General features: G+C 37.1%; 1 protein-coding gene across 1 annotated transcript; it reads right to left on the reverse strand.

Moving 5' to 3' along the window:
* Positions 1–666: 666 nt before the first annotated feature.
* LOC117031007 (olfactory receptor 52A5-like) lies at positions 667–1,617 on the reverse strand. Its single transcript, XM_033121280.1, has one exon. It carries the CDS (start codon positions 1,615–1,617, stop codon positions 667–669), a length of 951 nt encoding a protein of 316 aa, XP_032977171.1.
* Positions 1,618–12,947: the final 11,330 nt, after the last annotated feature.

The following is a 12,947-nucleotide window of genomic DNA, read 5'->3' on the forward strand; positions in this document are numbered from 1 at the left end:
TAACTCATTTAAAGTGTTTAATTTAGTGGTATTTAGTATGTTCACAGGTACATGTGGCCATCACCACAGTTGATTTTCGAACATTTCATCACTTCAAAAAGAAATCCTGTTCCCTTTTAGTTATCATTACTCCCTATGACAAATTCTCCAGCCATAAGCAACAACTAATCTACTTTCTGTCTCTAGATTTCTTTACTTTTAAAAAAAATTAGTTTCAGGTGTACAAAACAACGTAATAGTTAGACATTTACACCCCTCACAAAGTGATAACCTCCCTCCTACAATCCACTAACCCTCTGACGTTGTATGTAGCTGTTACAATTCCATTGACTCTATTCCCTATGCTGTATATAGTCACAGGATGTGGAGTACAGCATAGGGAATAGCTGTTCTTTTAGGAAATATTCTTACTAAAAGTTGATTGAACTACAAATAAATATTCATAATTTTTATGTCATTTATCAGCTAAATATATGTTCCAAATAATGATGGATTCATAATGAGGGAAATTATTTAAGTAGGAATTAGAGCCTTACTGGTTGAATGGAAACTTACAACTCTATACTTTAGCACACAGTGAACTTGAGAAAGCTCAGACATTCACTAACAACAAAGGTTTCTCCAAGTGACATTTTGTCATTTGACATAAAATAAGGTAATAAAAAATCAAGAAGGATCCATAGAGTGGAAAATCTTGGAAATTCGATCCCGAATCTGTTTGGTCTTCACCCCATACACAATAGGATTGAGTAAAGGTGGGACAAGCAGATAAATGTCGGACAGCAGAATATGAATATAAGGTGGAATATGGAACCCAAACCTGTGTATAAAGAAGGAGAAGAAACCTAGGAGATAAAACTCAAGGAAGACACAAATGTGGGCAATGCAGGTGTTGAAGGCTTTGAGCCTGGCTTCCTTTTGAGGCAGACTGAAGACAGTTATAAATATTCGGATATAGGAGAGTGTGATGAAGATTATGTCAAAGCCAAGTATACTAAAAGCCACAAACAGACCATAGATTTTGTTGATTCGAATATCTTCTGCTGCCAACTTCACGATGGCCATGTGCTCACAGTATGAATGGGAAACCACAGTGGTCCGGTAATGTTTCAGCCTGCATTTGATGAGGATGAGACATGGAACTGCAAGGAGTGCTGCTCTGAGTGTCACTCCAATTCCAATCAGAGTGATTACTTCATGGGTTAAAATGGTTGCATGTCTCAGAGGATCACAGATTGCCACATAACGGTCCAGGGCCATAGCCAACAGAATACCTGACTCAATACCCTGAAAGGTATGGATGAGCCACATCTGAAAAAGACAGACATCAAAATATATTTCTGGTAAATGGAACCAGAATATTCCCAGCATTTTTGGTAGGATGCTGGTACTGAGAACCATGTCTGTTGCTCCAAGCATTGCCAGAAGGAGATACATAGGTTCATGGAGGCTTGACTCAGATTTGATAATGACCATGAGCAGGGAATTTCCAAGCATAGCAATGATGTATGTGACACAGAAAGGAATGCCAATCCAGAACTGAACAGACTCCAAGCCAGGGATCCCAATCAGTGTCAGTACCGAGGGCATGAAGACTGTGCCATTGAGCTGGAACATGATGGCTTAGAACTCCTTGGTTTAGGGCTTCTGTTTCAAGGTAGCAGTTGTGCTGAGTGACTGTCTTCTATTTTCAGTTTTCACCTAGATTTATACAATCAGAGGTTAAATGTGGTTTCAAATGGCATTTTGAAAGACATACTCACTTTGATTGGGCGATTTAGTTGGTCCAGGAATGCAGATACAGGATCCCTGAATGATTTACCTTAATTTCAATTTTCTTCTTTGTCTTTTCTCCCCCTTCCCTTTTTCCCTCTGTCTGTTCTTCTCTGCATCTCTCTCTCTCTCTCTCTCTCTCGCACACACACACACACACACACACAGACACACACACACACACACACACACTTAGATACTAACAAGAATATATGCATTCATTATTGAGAAAAGACATAGTGTAGTAATGTGAGGACATATGGTTGTATATTATCAATTAAAAAATATCCCACTGAATATCAGTTTTTTTGTTTGTTAATGGAATATGGACATATATGGTGATGTACTGATATGTTAGCAAATATTATTTCCTATGTCCTGTCACAAGAAGCTTTTAGTCAAGAGATTGGGCAGAAAGAAATGAAAGACATACTCACTATTTCAAGTGCTGGGGCAATAAGAACTGATCGAGTAGGGTCCGCAATTTCAAGGAGACAATGACCGACTGTATGATGCCATATAAGTGTCATGTTAGAAACATTCACATCGAGAAGTGTATAGAAGTGGTATAACACAGAATTTGCACCCTACCTTCATTCCAGAATTGGATGCTGGGGAGTTTTTCTCCTTAAACTTGGATAAAATTAGATATTTTGAGGGTAGAAAAAAAATGATAGATGAATGAAAATTTCTTATGAAAATTTAGAACTGCAAATTTTGGCATGGAAAAATTGCTACTTGATAAAACAATGGCCAAAAAGTAAAAGTTGCTATACATTTTATTTCTCCAGGAAAATTTTGATTACCAATAAATAATATCTTTATTTGAAAATATACATGAATAAAGGAGCCAAAAACATACAATGGAGAAATGGAATCATCTTCAATAAATGGTGCTGGGAAAACTGGAAAGCCTTGTGGAAAAGAATGAAACCAGAGATTACGTCATAAAAATGGCAGCATGAGGTAAGCCTCTTAAAATCTCCCCTGGAATTTACAACAAATTGAACAATTATAATTCCACAAAGGACTCCGTACATAGCAGACAGACAAGACTAAGAGGTGCTCAACTGAAATCATCTAAAGGTGGGCAAATTGGTAGAGCGGGGGAGGAGGGAAGCAGCAAGTGCTGAGACACGGCCATACGTGGGTACAGGACACAGACCTAGCTCGGTGTTCCGAGCTCCCTGCATTCCAGAACAACTGCAGCTGTGGGAAAGAGAAGAAGTCAGACTTCTAGGGCTCCACTGATGACACATAGGGCTAAGGGAACAGCATATAACACGGCTGAATACAATGCTCATGACTGAGACCTCGGAGCAAAGACTGAGGGAAGAAGGGTGAAAATGGTGGTTTAAGCCTTCATTGCCAAGCGGAAGACAAAAGACATAGGCATGGAGCCTACCCAACCCCTCCCAACCCTCCCAGTGCTAGAAGCAGAATGGTAGCAGAGTCAGTTCAAAATAACAGAATATTTGCACTTCTGAGAACTGAGCCCACAGCCACGGACTCACAGCTCAAAGAGTTCTGGCAAAGGGGAGAGAGCCTTGGGTGCAGGACCGGCTGTGGTGGTGGTCGCCACCATTACTCTGGGCCACCTCTCACAACTCACCCCTCCCCTGGCCCCACCTATCTGGGCGGATCCCTGCAGGAGTAAACAGAACTGCTGAAACATACGGGTTCTGAATCTGGTGCAGGAAGAGCTTTGGAACTTCAAAAGCTCTCCGCATACCAATATGGTCACTACGCCCTGTGACCCAGGCGAACTATTAACAGAGGAGAAGCCCACCTCCCAGGGAATCCCACCATTGTGTGAGAAGCTGGAATAGTGCAGAGAAAACATAGCACTACCATGTGAGAGAGAAAAAAAAGGCTGCAGTTGGAGAGAAAATAAAACATTCTACCAACAAGTACTGGAAAACAAAAGAAAGACCTCTTCCTATCAAGCTGTTGCAGAAGCCACTCCTGTAGATGTCTAGGAAGAGAAATAATAAATCAGCAATTGCCATGAATAACCAAGGCAACAAGACAGCTCAGAAAGAAAGTGAAAATTCTCCAGAAAAGGAACTTAAAGATGTGGAAATATGTGACTTAAATGACAGAGAATTCAAGATTGCAGTTCTGAAAAAACTCAACGAGATGCAAGAAAACACAGAAAGGCAGTTTAATGAACTCAGAAACACAATCAAAGAACAACATGAGCATTTTACGAAAGAGATTGAAATTTTTAAAAAGAACCAAATAGAATTTCTGGAGATTAAGAACTCAATAGAAGAAATTAAGAATGAAATAACCAGTTTAGGTAGTAGAGTTGACCAGATGGATGAAAGAATCAGTGACACCGAAGATAGAAACCTGGAAATTACACAGATGGAAGAAGACAGAGACTTGAGACTTAAAAGAAATGAAAGAACTCTACAAGAATTTTCTGACTCCATTAGAAAGAGCAATATAAGAATAATGGGCATACCAGAAGGAGAAGACAGAGAGAAGGGAACAAAGAATATATTCAAACAAATTGTTGATGAGAACTTCCCAAACTTGTGGACAGAACTGGATCCTCGAATCCAAGGAGCAAATAGAACTCCTAATTACCTCAATCCCAAAAGGCCTTCTCCAAGGCACATTGTATTGAAGCTATCTAAAATCAACGACAAAGAAAGAATCCTCAAAGCAGCCAGGGAAAAGAAGACGGTAACCTACAAAGGAAAGCCCATTAGATTATCATCAGATTTTTCAGCAGAACCTCTACAAACCAGGAGGGAGTGGAACCAAATATTCAAACTATTGAAAAAGAGAAGTTATCTGCAGAACCTCTACAAGCCAGAAGGGAGTGGAACCAAATATTCAAACTATTGAAAGAGAGAAATTATGAGCCAAGAATAATATATCCAGCAAAGATATCCTTTAGATATGAAGGAGGAATAAAGACCTTTCCAGACATACAGAAGCTAAGGGAATTTTCTAATACACGACCTGTACTACAAGAAATACTAAAGGAGCCTTTTTGACCACCATCAACAAGGACAATTTGTGGCAACCAAAACATAAAAAGGGGGAGAGTAAAGGCCTGAACTGGAATATGGGAATGGAGAAAGTAAGCGTGCTGAAGAAAATGGAATACTCTAAATATCAAACTTTCTTTTACGTAAACTTAAGGGTAATCACTCAAAAAAAATCCAGAACTGAAATATATACTGTAATAAAAGAAGAAACAGAGGGAAACAACATAGAATGCCACCACATAGAAATAATAAACAACAACAAAAAGGCAAAATAACAATGGAGACACAGCCTTACCAGAAAACTAAAGGTAGAATGACAGGGAATCTTCACATATCAATAATCACCCTAAATGTAAATGGACTGAACTCACCAATAAAAAGGCACAGAGTAGCAGATTGGATCAAAAAACTAAACCCACCCATATGCTGTCTCCAAGAGACACATCTCAGCTACAAGGACAAGCATAAACTCAAAGTGAAAGGGTGGAAATTGACACTCCAAGCAAATGGTACCCAGAGAAAATGAGGTGTAGCCATAATGATATCAGATGAAAGAGACTTCAGGGTGAAAAAGTTAACAAGAGACAAAGATGGACATTTCATAATGGTAATGGGGAATATACAACAAGAAGACATAACAGTCATCAATATTTATGCCCCCAATCAGGGAGCACCAAAGTATACCAAGCAATTACTAACAGAACTAAAGGGAGAAATTGACCAAAACGCAATTATACTAGGGGACTTAAATACATCATTGACAGCTATGGATAGATAACCCAAACAGAATAAATAATGAAATAGCAGCCCTAAATAACACATTAGATGAAATGGACATAAATGACATATATAGAGCACTTCATCCTAAAACATCAGACTATACATTCTTTTCTAGTGTACATGGAACATTCTCAAGGATAGACCATATATTGGGACATAAAATCAGCCTCAGCAAATTTAAGAGATTGAAATCATATCAAGCATATTCTCTGATCATAAGGCTTTGAAATTGGATATCAACTGCAAAAAGAAAGCAGGAAAAACCACAAATACATGGAGATTAAACAACATACTTTTAAAGAACGACTGGGTCAAAGAAGAAATTAGAGGAGAGATCAAAAGATATATAGAAACAAATGACAATGAAAATACATCCTACCAAAATTTTTGGGATGCAGCGAAAGCAGTTTTAAGAGGGAAATTTATATCATTACAGGCCTATCTCAAGAAACAAGAAAAATCCCAAATAAATAACCTCATGTTATACCTTAAAGAACTAGAAAAAGAAGAACAAGTGAAACCCAAGGTCAGAAGAAGAAAGGAAATAACAAAAACCAGAGCAGAACTAAATGAAATAGAGAACAAAAAGACAATAGAAAAATTAATGTGACAAAGAGCTGGTTCTTTGAAAAGATTAACAAAATTGACAAACTGTTGGCTTGACTCACTAAGATAAAAAGAGAGAAGACACTAATTAACAAAATCAGAAATGAAAAAGGGGAAGTTATCACGGACAACACAGAAATACAAAGGATCATCCAAGAATACTATGAAGGACTATATGCCACAAATTCAATAACCTAGAAGAAATGGACAAGTTCTTAGAAACACATAGCCTTCCAAGGTGGAACCATGAAGAACTGGAAAATCTAAACAGACTGATCACCAGTAACAAAATTGAATCAGTCATCCAAAACCTTCCCAAAAGTAAAAGTCCGGGACCAGATGGTTTCACTAGTGAATTCTACCAAACCTTCAAAGAGGATCTAATACCAATCCTGCTCTAAGGAGCTTAGTGACGGCATAAAGAAGGATAGAGAAGGATAGAACAACCAGTTAGAACTAAAGAATACAATTACTGAAATAAAGAACTCACTTGAAGGAATTACCAGCAGGTTAGATGAAGCAGAGGATCAAATCAGTGACTTAGAAGACAAGTTAGCAGGGATCACCCAAACAGAACAACAAAAAGAAAAAAGAATAAAAAACAATGAAGATGGTTTAAGAGACCTCTGGGATAACATCAAGTGCAACAACATGCGCATCACAGGAATACCAGAAGGTGAAGAGAAGAAGCAAAGGATTGAGAACATATTTGAAGTAATAATGTCCGAAAACTTCTCTAATCTAGTGAAAGAAACCAACATACAAGCCCAGGAAGTGCAGAGTCCCAACCAGGATAAACCCAAACAGCTCCACACTAAGACACATTATAGTTAAAATGGCAAATGTTAAAGACAAAGAGAGAATCCTAAAAGCAGCAAGAGAAAAACAGAGGGTTAATGTAAGAGAACTCCTATAAGACTGTCAAATGACTTTTCTACAGAAACGTTGCAGGCCACGAGGGAGTGGCAGGAGATACTCAAAGTGATGGAAAACAAAGGCCTACAACCTAGATTGCTTTATCCAGCAAGGCTATCATTTAAAATTGAAGGAGCGATAAAGAGTTTCCAAGAAAAGAATAAGCTAAAGGAATTTATTACCACCAAGCCAGCATTGCAGGAAATATTAAAAGGACTTCTGTAAACAGAAGAAAGATGAAAACAATCTAACTACAAATTTAACAAATGGCAATAACTATGTACCTATCAATAATCACTTTAAATGTAAACGGATTAAATGCTCCAATCAAGAGACATAGGGTGGCTGAGTGGATAAGAAAGCAAGACGCTTGTATATGCTGTATACAAGAGAGACTCACCTCAGATCAAAAGACACACACAGGCTGAAAGGGAAGGGTTGGAGTAAGATATTTCATGCAAATGGAAATGAGAAAAAGCTGGAGAATATATTAAAAGACAAAGATGGGCACTATAATAATAAAGGGATCGATCCGACAAGAGGACATAACCCTAGTAAACATCTATGCACCCAACATAGGAGCACCTAAATATATAAAACAGATATTGACTGACATAAAGACAGAGATTAACAGTAACACTATCATAGTAGGGAACTTCAACACACCTCTGACAACAAGGCACAGGTCTTCCAGACAGAAAATAGATATGGAAACAATGGTCTTAAATGACACATTGGACCACTTGGATTTAATCGATATTTTCAGAGCATTTCACCCCAAACCGCAGAATACACATCCTTCTCAAGCACACATGGAACATTTTCCAAGATAGACCAAATGTTAGACCACAAAACAAGTCTTGATAAATTTAAGAAAATTGAAATCATACCAATTGTCTTCTCTGATCACAGTGCTATGAAATTAGAAATGAACTACAGGAAAAAAATTGGAAGACACACCAATTCATGGAGGCTGAATAACATGTTACTAAATAATGAATGGGTCAACCATGAGATCAAAGAAGAAATCAAAAGATATCTCGAGACAGGCGAAAATGAAAACACGACGACCCAAAATCTATGGGATGCAGCTAAAGCAGTTCTAAGAGGGAAATCCATAGCATTGCAGACCTACCTAAAGAAACAAGAAAAATCACGAATCAACAGTTTATCTTCACACTTAAGGGATCTGGAAAAAGAACAGCAAAATAAGCCCAAAGGGAGTACAAGGAAGGAGATAATAAAGATCAGAGTGGAAATAAATGAAATAGAAACCAGAAAAACAATACAAAAGATCAATGAATCCAAAAGTTGGTTTTTAGAGAAGATAAACAAAATTGACAAACCGTTAGTCAGACTCATTAAAAAAAAAGAGAGGACCCAAATTAATAAAATCAGAAATGAAAGAGGAGAAGTGACAACAGATATCACAGAAATACAAAAAAATTTAAGAAATTACTATGAGCAACTATATGCCAACAAATTGGACAATCTGGAAGAAATGGACAATTTTCTAGAAGCATACAACCTTCCAAGGCTAACTCAAGAAGAAACAGAAAACCTGAGTAGACTGATTACCACCAAGGAAATTGAATCAGTAATCAACAATCTCCCAACAAACAAAAGCCCTGGACCAGATGGCTTTACAGGTGAATTTTACAAAACATTCAAAAAAGAATTATCACCTATTCTCCTCAAGCTCTTCCAAAAAATCCAGAAGGAGGGAAGGCTCCCAAACACTTTTCATGAGGCCACTATCACCCTGATCCCAAAATCAGACAAAGACACCACAAAAAAAGAAAACTACAGGCCAATATCTCTAATGAACATAGATGCAAAAATCCTCAACGAAATATTAGCGAACAGAATTCAGCAATACATTAAAAAGATCATACACCGTGATCAAGTGGGATTCATCCCTGGTATGCAAGGGTGGTTCAACATCTGCAAATCAATTAATGTGATACACCACATTAACAAAATGAAAAATAAAAATCACATGATCATATCAATAGATGCAGAAAAAGCATTTGACAAAATCCAGCGGCCATTTATGATAAAAACCCTTAAGAAAGTGGGAATAGAGGGATCATATCTCAACATAATAAAGGCCATATATGATAAACCCACAGCTAACATCATACTCAATGGGGAAAAGCTAAAGCCATTCCCCTTAAGATCAGGAACAAGGCAAGGTTGCCCACTTCTATTCAACATAGTGCTGGAAGTTCTAGCCACAGCAGAAAAAGGAAAAAAAAATAAAAGGCATCCAAATCAGTAAAGAGGAAGTAAAATTGTCATTATATGAAAATGACATGATAATAATATAAAGAACCCTAAAGACTCCACCAAGAAACTATTAGAGCTGATAGATGAATTTAGTAAAGTAGCAGGATACAAAATTAATATTCAGAAATCAGTTGCATTTGTATATACCAATAATAAAACATCAGAAGGAGAAATTTTTTTTAAAAAATCCCATTTACAATTGCTTCAAAGACTATAAAATACCTGGGAATAAATTTAACGAAAGAAGTAAAAGATCTGTATTTAGAAAATTATAAGACACTGAAGAAAGAAATGAAAGAAGATACAAATTGATGGAAACACATACCATGTTCCTGGATAGGAAGAATTAATATAGTTAAAATGTCCATACTGCCTTAGGCAATATACATATTCAACACAATTCCTATCAAACTACCAATGACGTTTTTCACAGAAATAGAACGTATAATCCCAAAATTTATATGGAACCATAAAAGACCCCAAATAGCCTCAGCAATCTTGAGAAATAAGAACAAAGTGGGAGGTATAACGATACCTGACATGAAATTATACTACAAGGCTACAGTAATCAAAACAGCATGGTACTGGCATAAAAACAGACACATAGATCAATGGATCAGAATAGAGAGCCCAGAAATAAATCCATGCCTATATGGCCACTTAATCTACGACAATGGAAGCAAGAATTTACGGTGGGGTAAAGGCAGTCTATTCAATAAATGGTGCTGGGAAACCTGGACAGGCACATGCAAAAAAATGAAGCTGGACCACCTCCTTACACCATATACAAAAATAAATTCAAAATGGCTTAAAGACTTAAATGTAAGATCTGAAACCATAAAATTCCTAGAAGAAAATATAGGAAGAAACTTCACAGACATTACCCGGAGTAAGATTTTTACTGATATATCTCCTCGTGCAACGGAAGTAAGAGAAAAAATAAACATGTGGGATTACATCAAACTAAAAATTTTTTCACTGCAAAGGAAACCATCAATAAGACAAAAAGGGACCCTACCGAATGGGAAAAGATATTTGCCAATGATATATCTGATAAGGGGTTAATATCACAAATTTATTAAAAAACTCACTCAACTCAACTCCAAAAAAACAAACAACCCAATTAAAAAATGGGCAGAGGACATGAAGAGTCATTTTTTTAAAAAGGACATACAGATGGCAAACAGACATATGAAAAAATGCTCAACCTCACTAACAATCAGAAAAATGCAAATAAAAACCTTAATGAGATACCACCTCACCCCAGTCAAAATGGCTATCATCAGTAAATCAACAAACAACAAGTGCTGGTGAGGATGTGGAGAAAAGGAACCCTTGTGCACTGTCGGTGGGATTGCAGATTGGTGCAGCCACTATGGAAAACAGTATGGACATATCTCAAAATCTGAAAATGGAACTACCTTATGATCCAGCAATTCCACTACTAGGTATCTATCCGGAGAAATCCAAAACTCTAATTCAAAAAAACTTATGCACTCCTATGTTTATTGCAGCACTGTACACAAAAGTCAAGACATGGAAACAACCGAAATGTCCATCGGTAGACGACTGGATTAAGACTGGGGTATATTTATGCAATGGAGTATTATGCAGCCATAAAGAAGAAAGAAATCTTACCATTTGCAGCAACATGGATGGACCTAGAGAACATTATGTTAAGTGAAATAAGTCAGACAGAGAAAGACAAATACCATATGATCTCACTTATATGTGGAAACTTCAAAAAAGAATAAGTGAATGAGATAATCAGTAACAGTTTTGGAGACAGAGGAAAAACTGAGGGTTGCTAGATGGGAGGGAGGGTGGGGATAAGGGGGAAGGTGAGGGGATTAGAAAGCAGTCAGTAACCACAAGATTGCCACGGGGTTAGGAAAGTTAATTTGGGGAATGTAATCAATAATGTTGTAAAGATTTTGTAGGGTATCCGATGGACACTTATCTCATTAGGGAAACCACCTCGGGCATCCCAGATGCCTGATCACTGCACTCTTCACCTGAAGCTGAAGCGGAACAATAATGAATGTCAACTACAAGTTTATATATATATATATATACACACACACACACACACACACACACATATATATATATATATTTATTTATTTATTTACAAGAAGCGGAGTACAGCATTAGGAATAGAGACAGTGGAAATGTAATGGCTCTGTGCGATGTCAGAGGGGTAGTGTATGGGTGGAGGGGCATTGACAGAGTGTGAGGGATATAAATGATAAACATCTAATTATTAAAAAAAGACACAAATAAACAAAATCAGCAATGAAAGAGGAGACGTTATCACGGATGCCAGAGAAATACAAATGATTATCCAAGAATATCGTGAAGGACTATATGCCACCAAACTCAATAACTTAGAAGAAATGGACATGTTTTTAGAAACATATAGCCTCCCTGGGCTGAATCATGAAGAATTGGAAAATCTAAATAGACCAATCACCAGCAAGGAAATTGAATTGGTCATCTGAAACCTTCCCAATAGCAAAAATCCGGGACCAGACGGCTTCAGTAGTGAATTCTACCAAACATTCAAAGAGGATCTAACACCTGTCCTATTCAAACTCTTCAAAAAAATTGAAGAAGAGACAGTATTCCCTAACTCATTTTATGAGGCCAACATTACCCTGATACCAAAACCTGGTAAGGACAACACAAAAAAAGAAAACCACAGACCAATATCTCTGATGAATACAGATGCAAAAATCCTAAACAAAATTCTAGCAAATCAATACAACAATGCATTAAAAAGATTATATATACATCACGACCAAGTGGGGTTCATCCCAGGGGCACAAGGATGGTTCAACATCCACAAATCCATCAATGTGATACACCACATAAACAAAATAAAGGACAAAAGTCACATGATTATATCAATTGATGCAGAAAAAGCATTTGACAAGATACAACATCCATTTATGATTAAAAAACTTAATAAAATAGGTACAGAAGGAAAATACCTTAACACAATAAAGGCCATATATTACAAACCCTCAGCTAATCTCATAATTAATGGTGAAAAACTGAAGCCCTTTGCTCTACGTTCAGGAACACGACAGGGCTGTCCCCTATCACCTCTGCTTTTCAACATAGTGTTGGAAGTCCTTGCCAGAGCAATCAGGCAAGAGAAAGAAATAAAAGGCATCCAAATTGGGAATGAAGAAGTTAAATTATCACTCTTTGCAGATGACATGATGCTATATATAGAAAACCCTAAAGACTCCACCAAAAAGCTATTAGAAACAATCAACGAATACAGTAAAGTTGCTGGCTACAAAATCAACGTACAAAAGTCCATTGCATTCCTATATACTAACAATGAAATCTCAGAAAAAGAAATACAAAAAACAATTCTTTTCGCAATTGCAGCAAAAGGAATAAAATACCTAGGAGTAAACTTAACCCAGGATGTGAAGGACCTATATGCTGAAAACTGTAAGACGTTTTTGAAAGAAATTGAAGAAGACACAAAGAAATGGAAAGACATTCCGTGCTCATGGATTGGAAGAATCAACATAGTTAAAATGGCCATATTACCCAAAGCAA

This window comes from Rhinolophus ferrumequinum, chromosome 11, assembly GCF_004115265.2.
Source record: "Rhinolophus ferrumequinum isolate MPI-CBG mRhiFer1 chromosome 11, mRhiFer1_v1.p, whole genome shotgun sequence".
In the NCBI taxonomy this organism is placed as follows: domain Eukaryota; kingdom Metazoa; phylum Chordata; class Mammalia; order Chiroptera; family Rhinolophidae; genus Rhinolophus; species Rhinolophus ferrumequinum.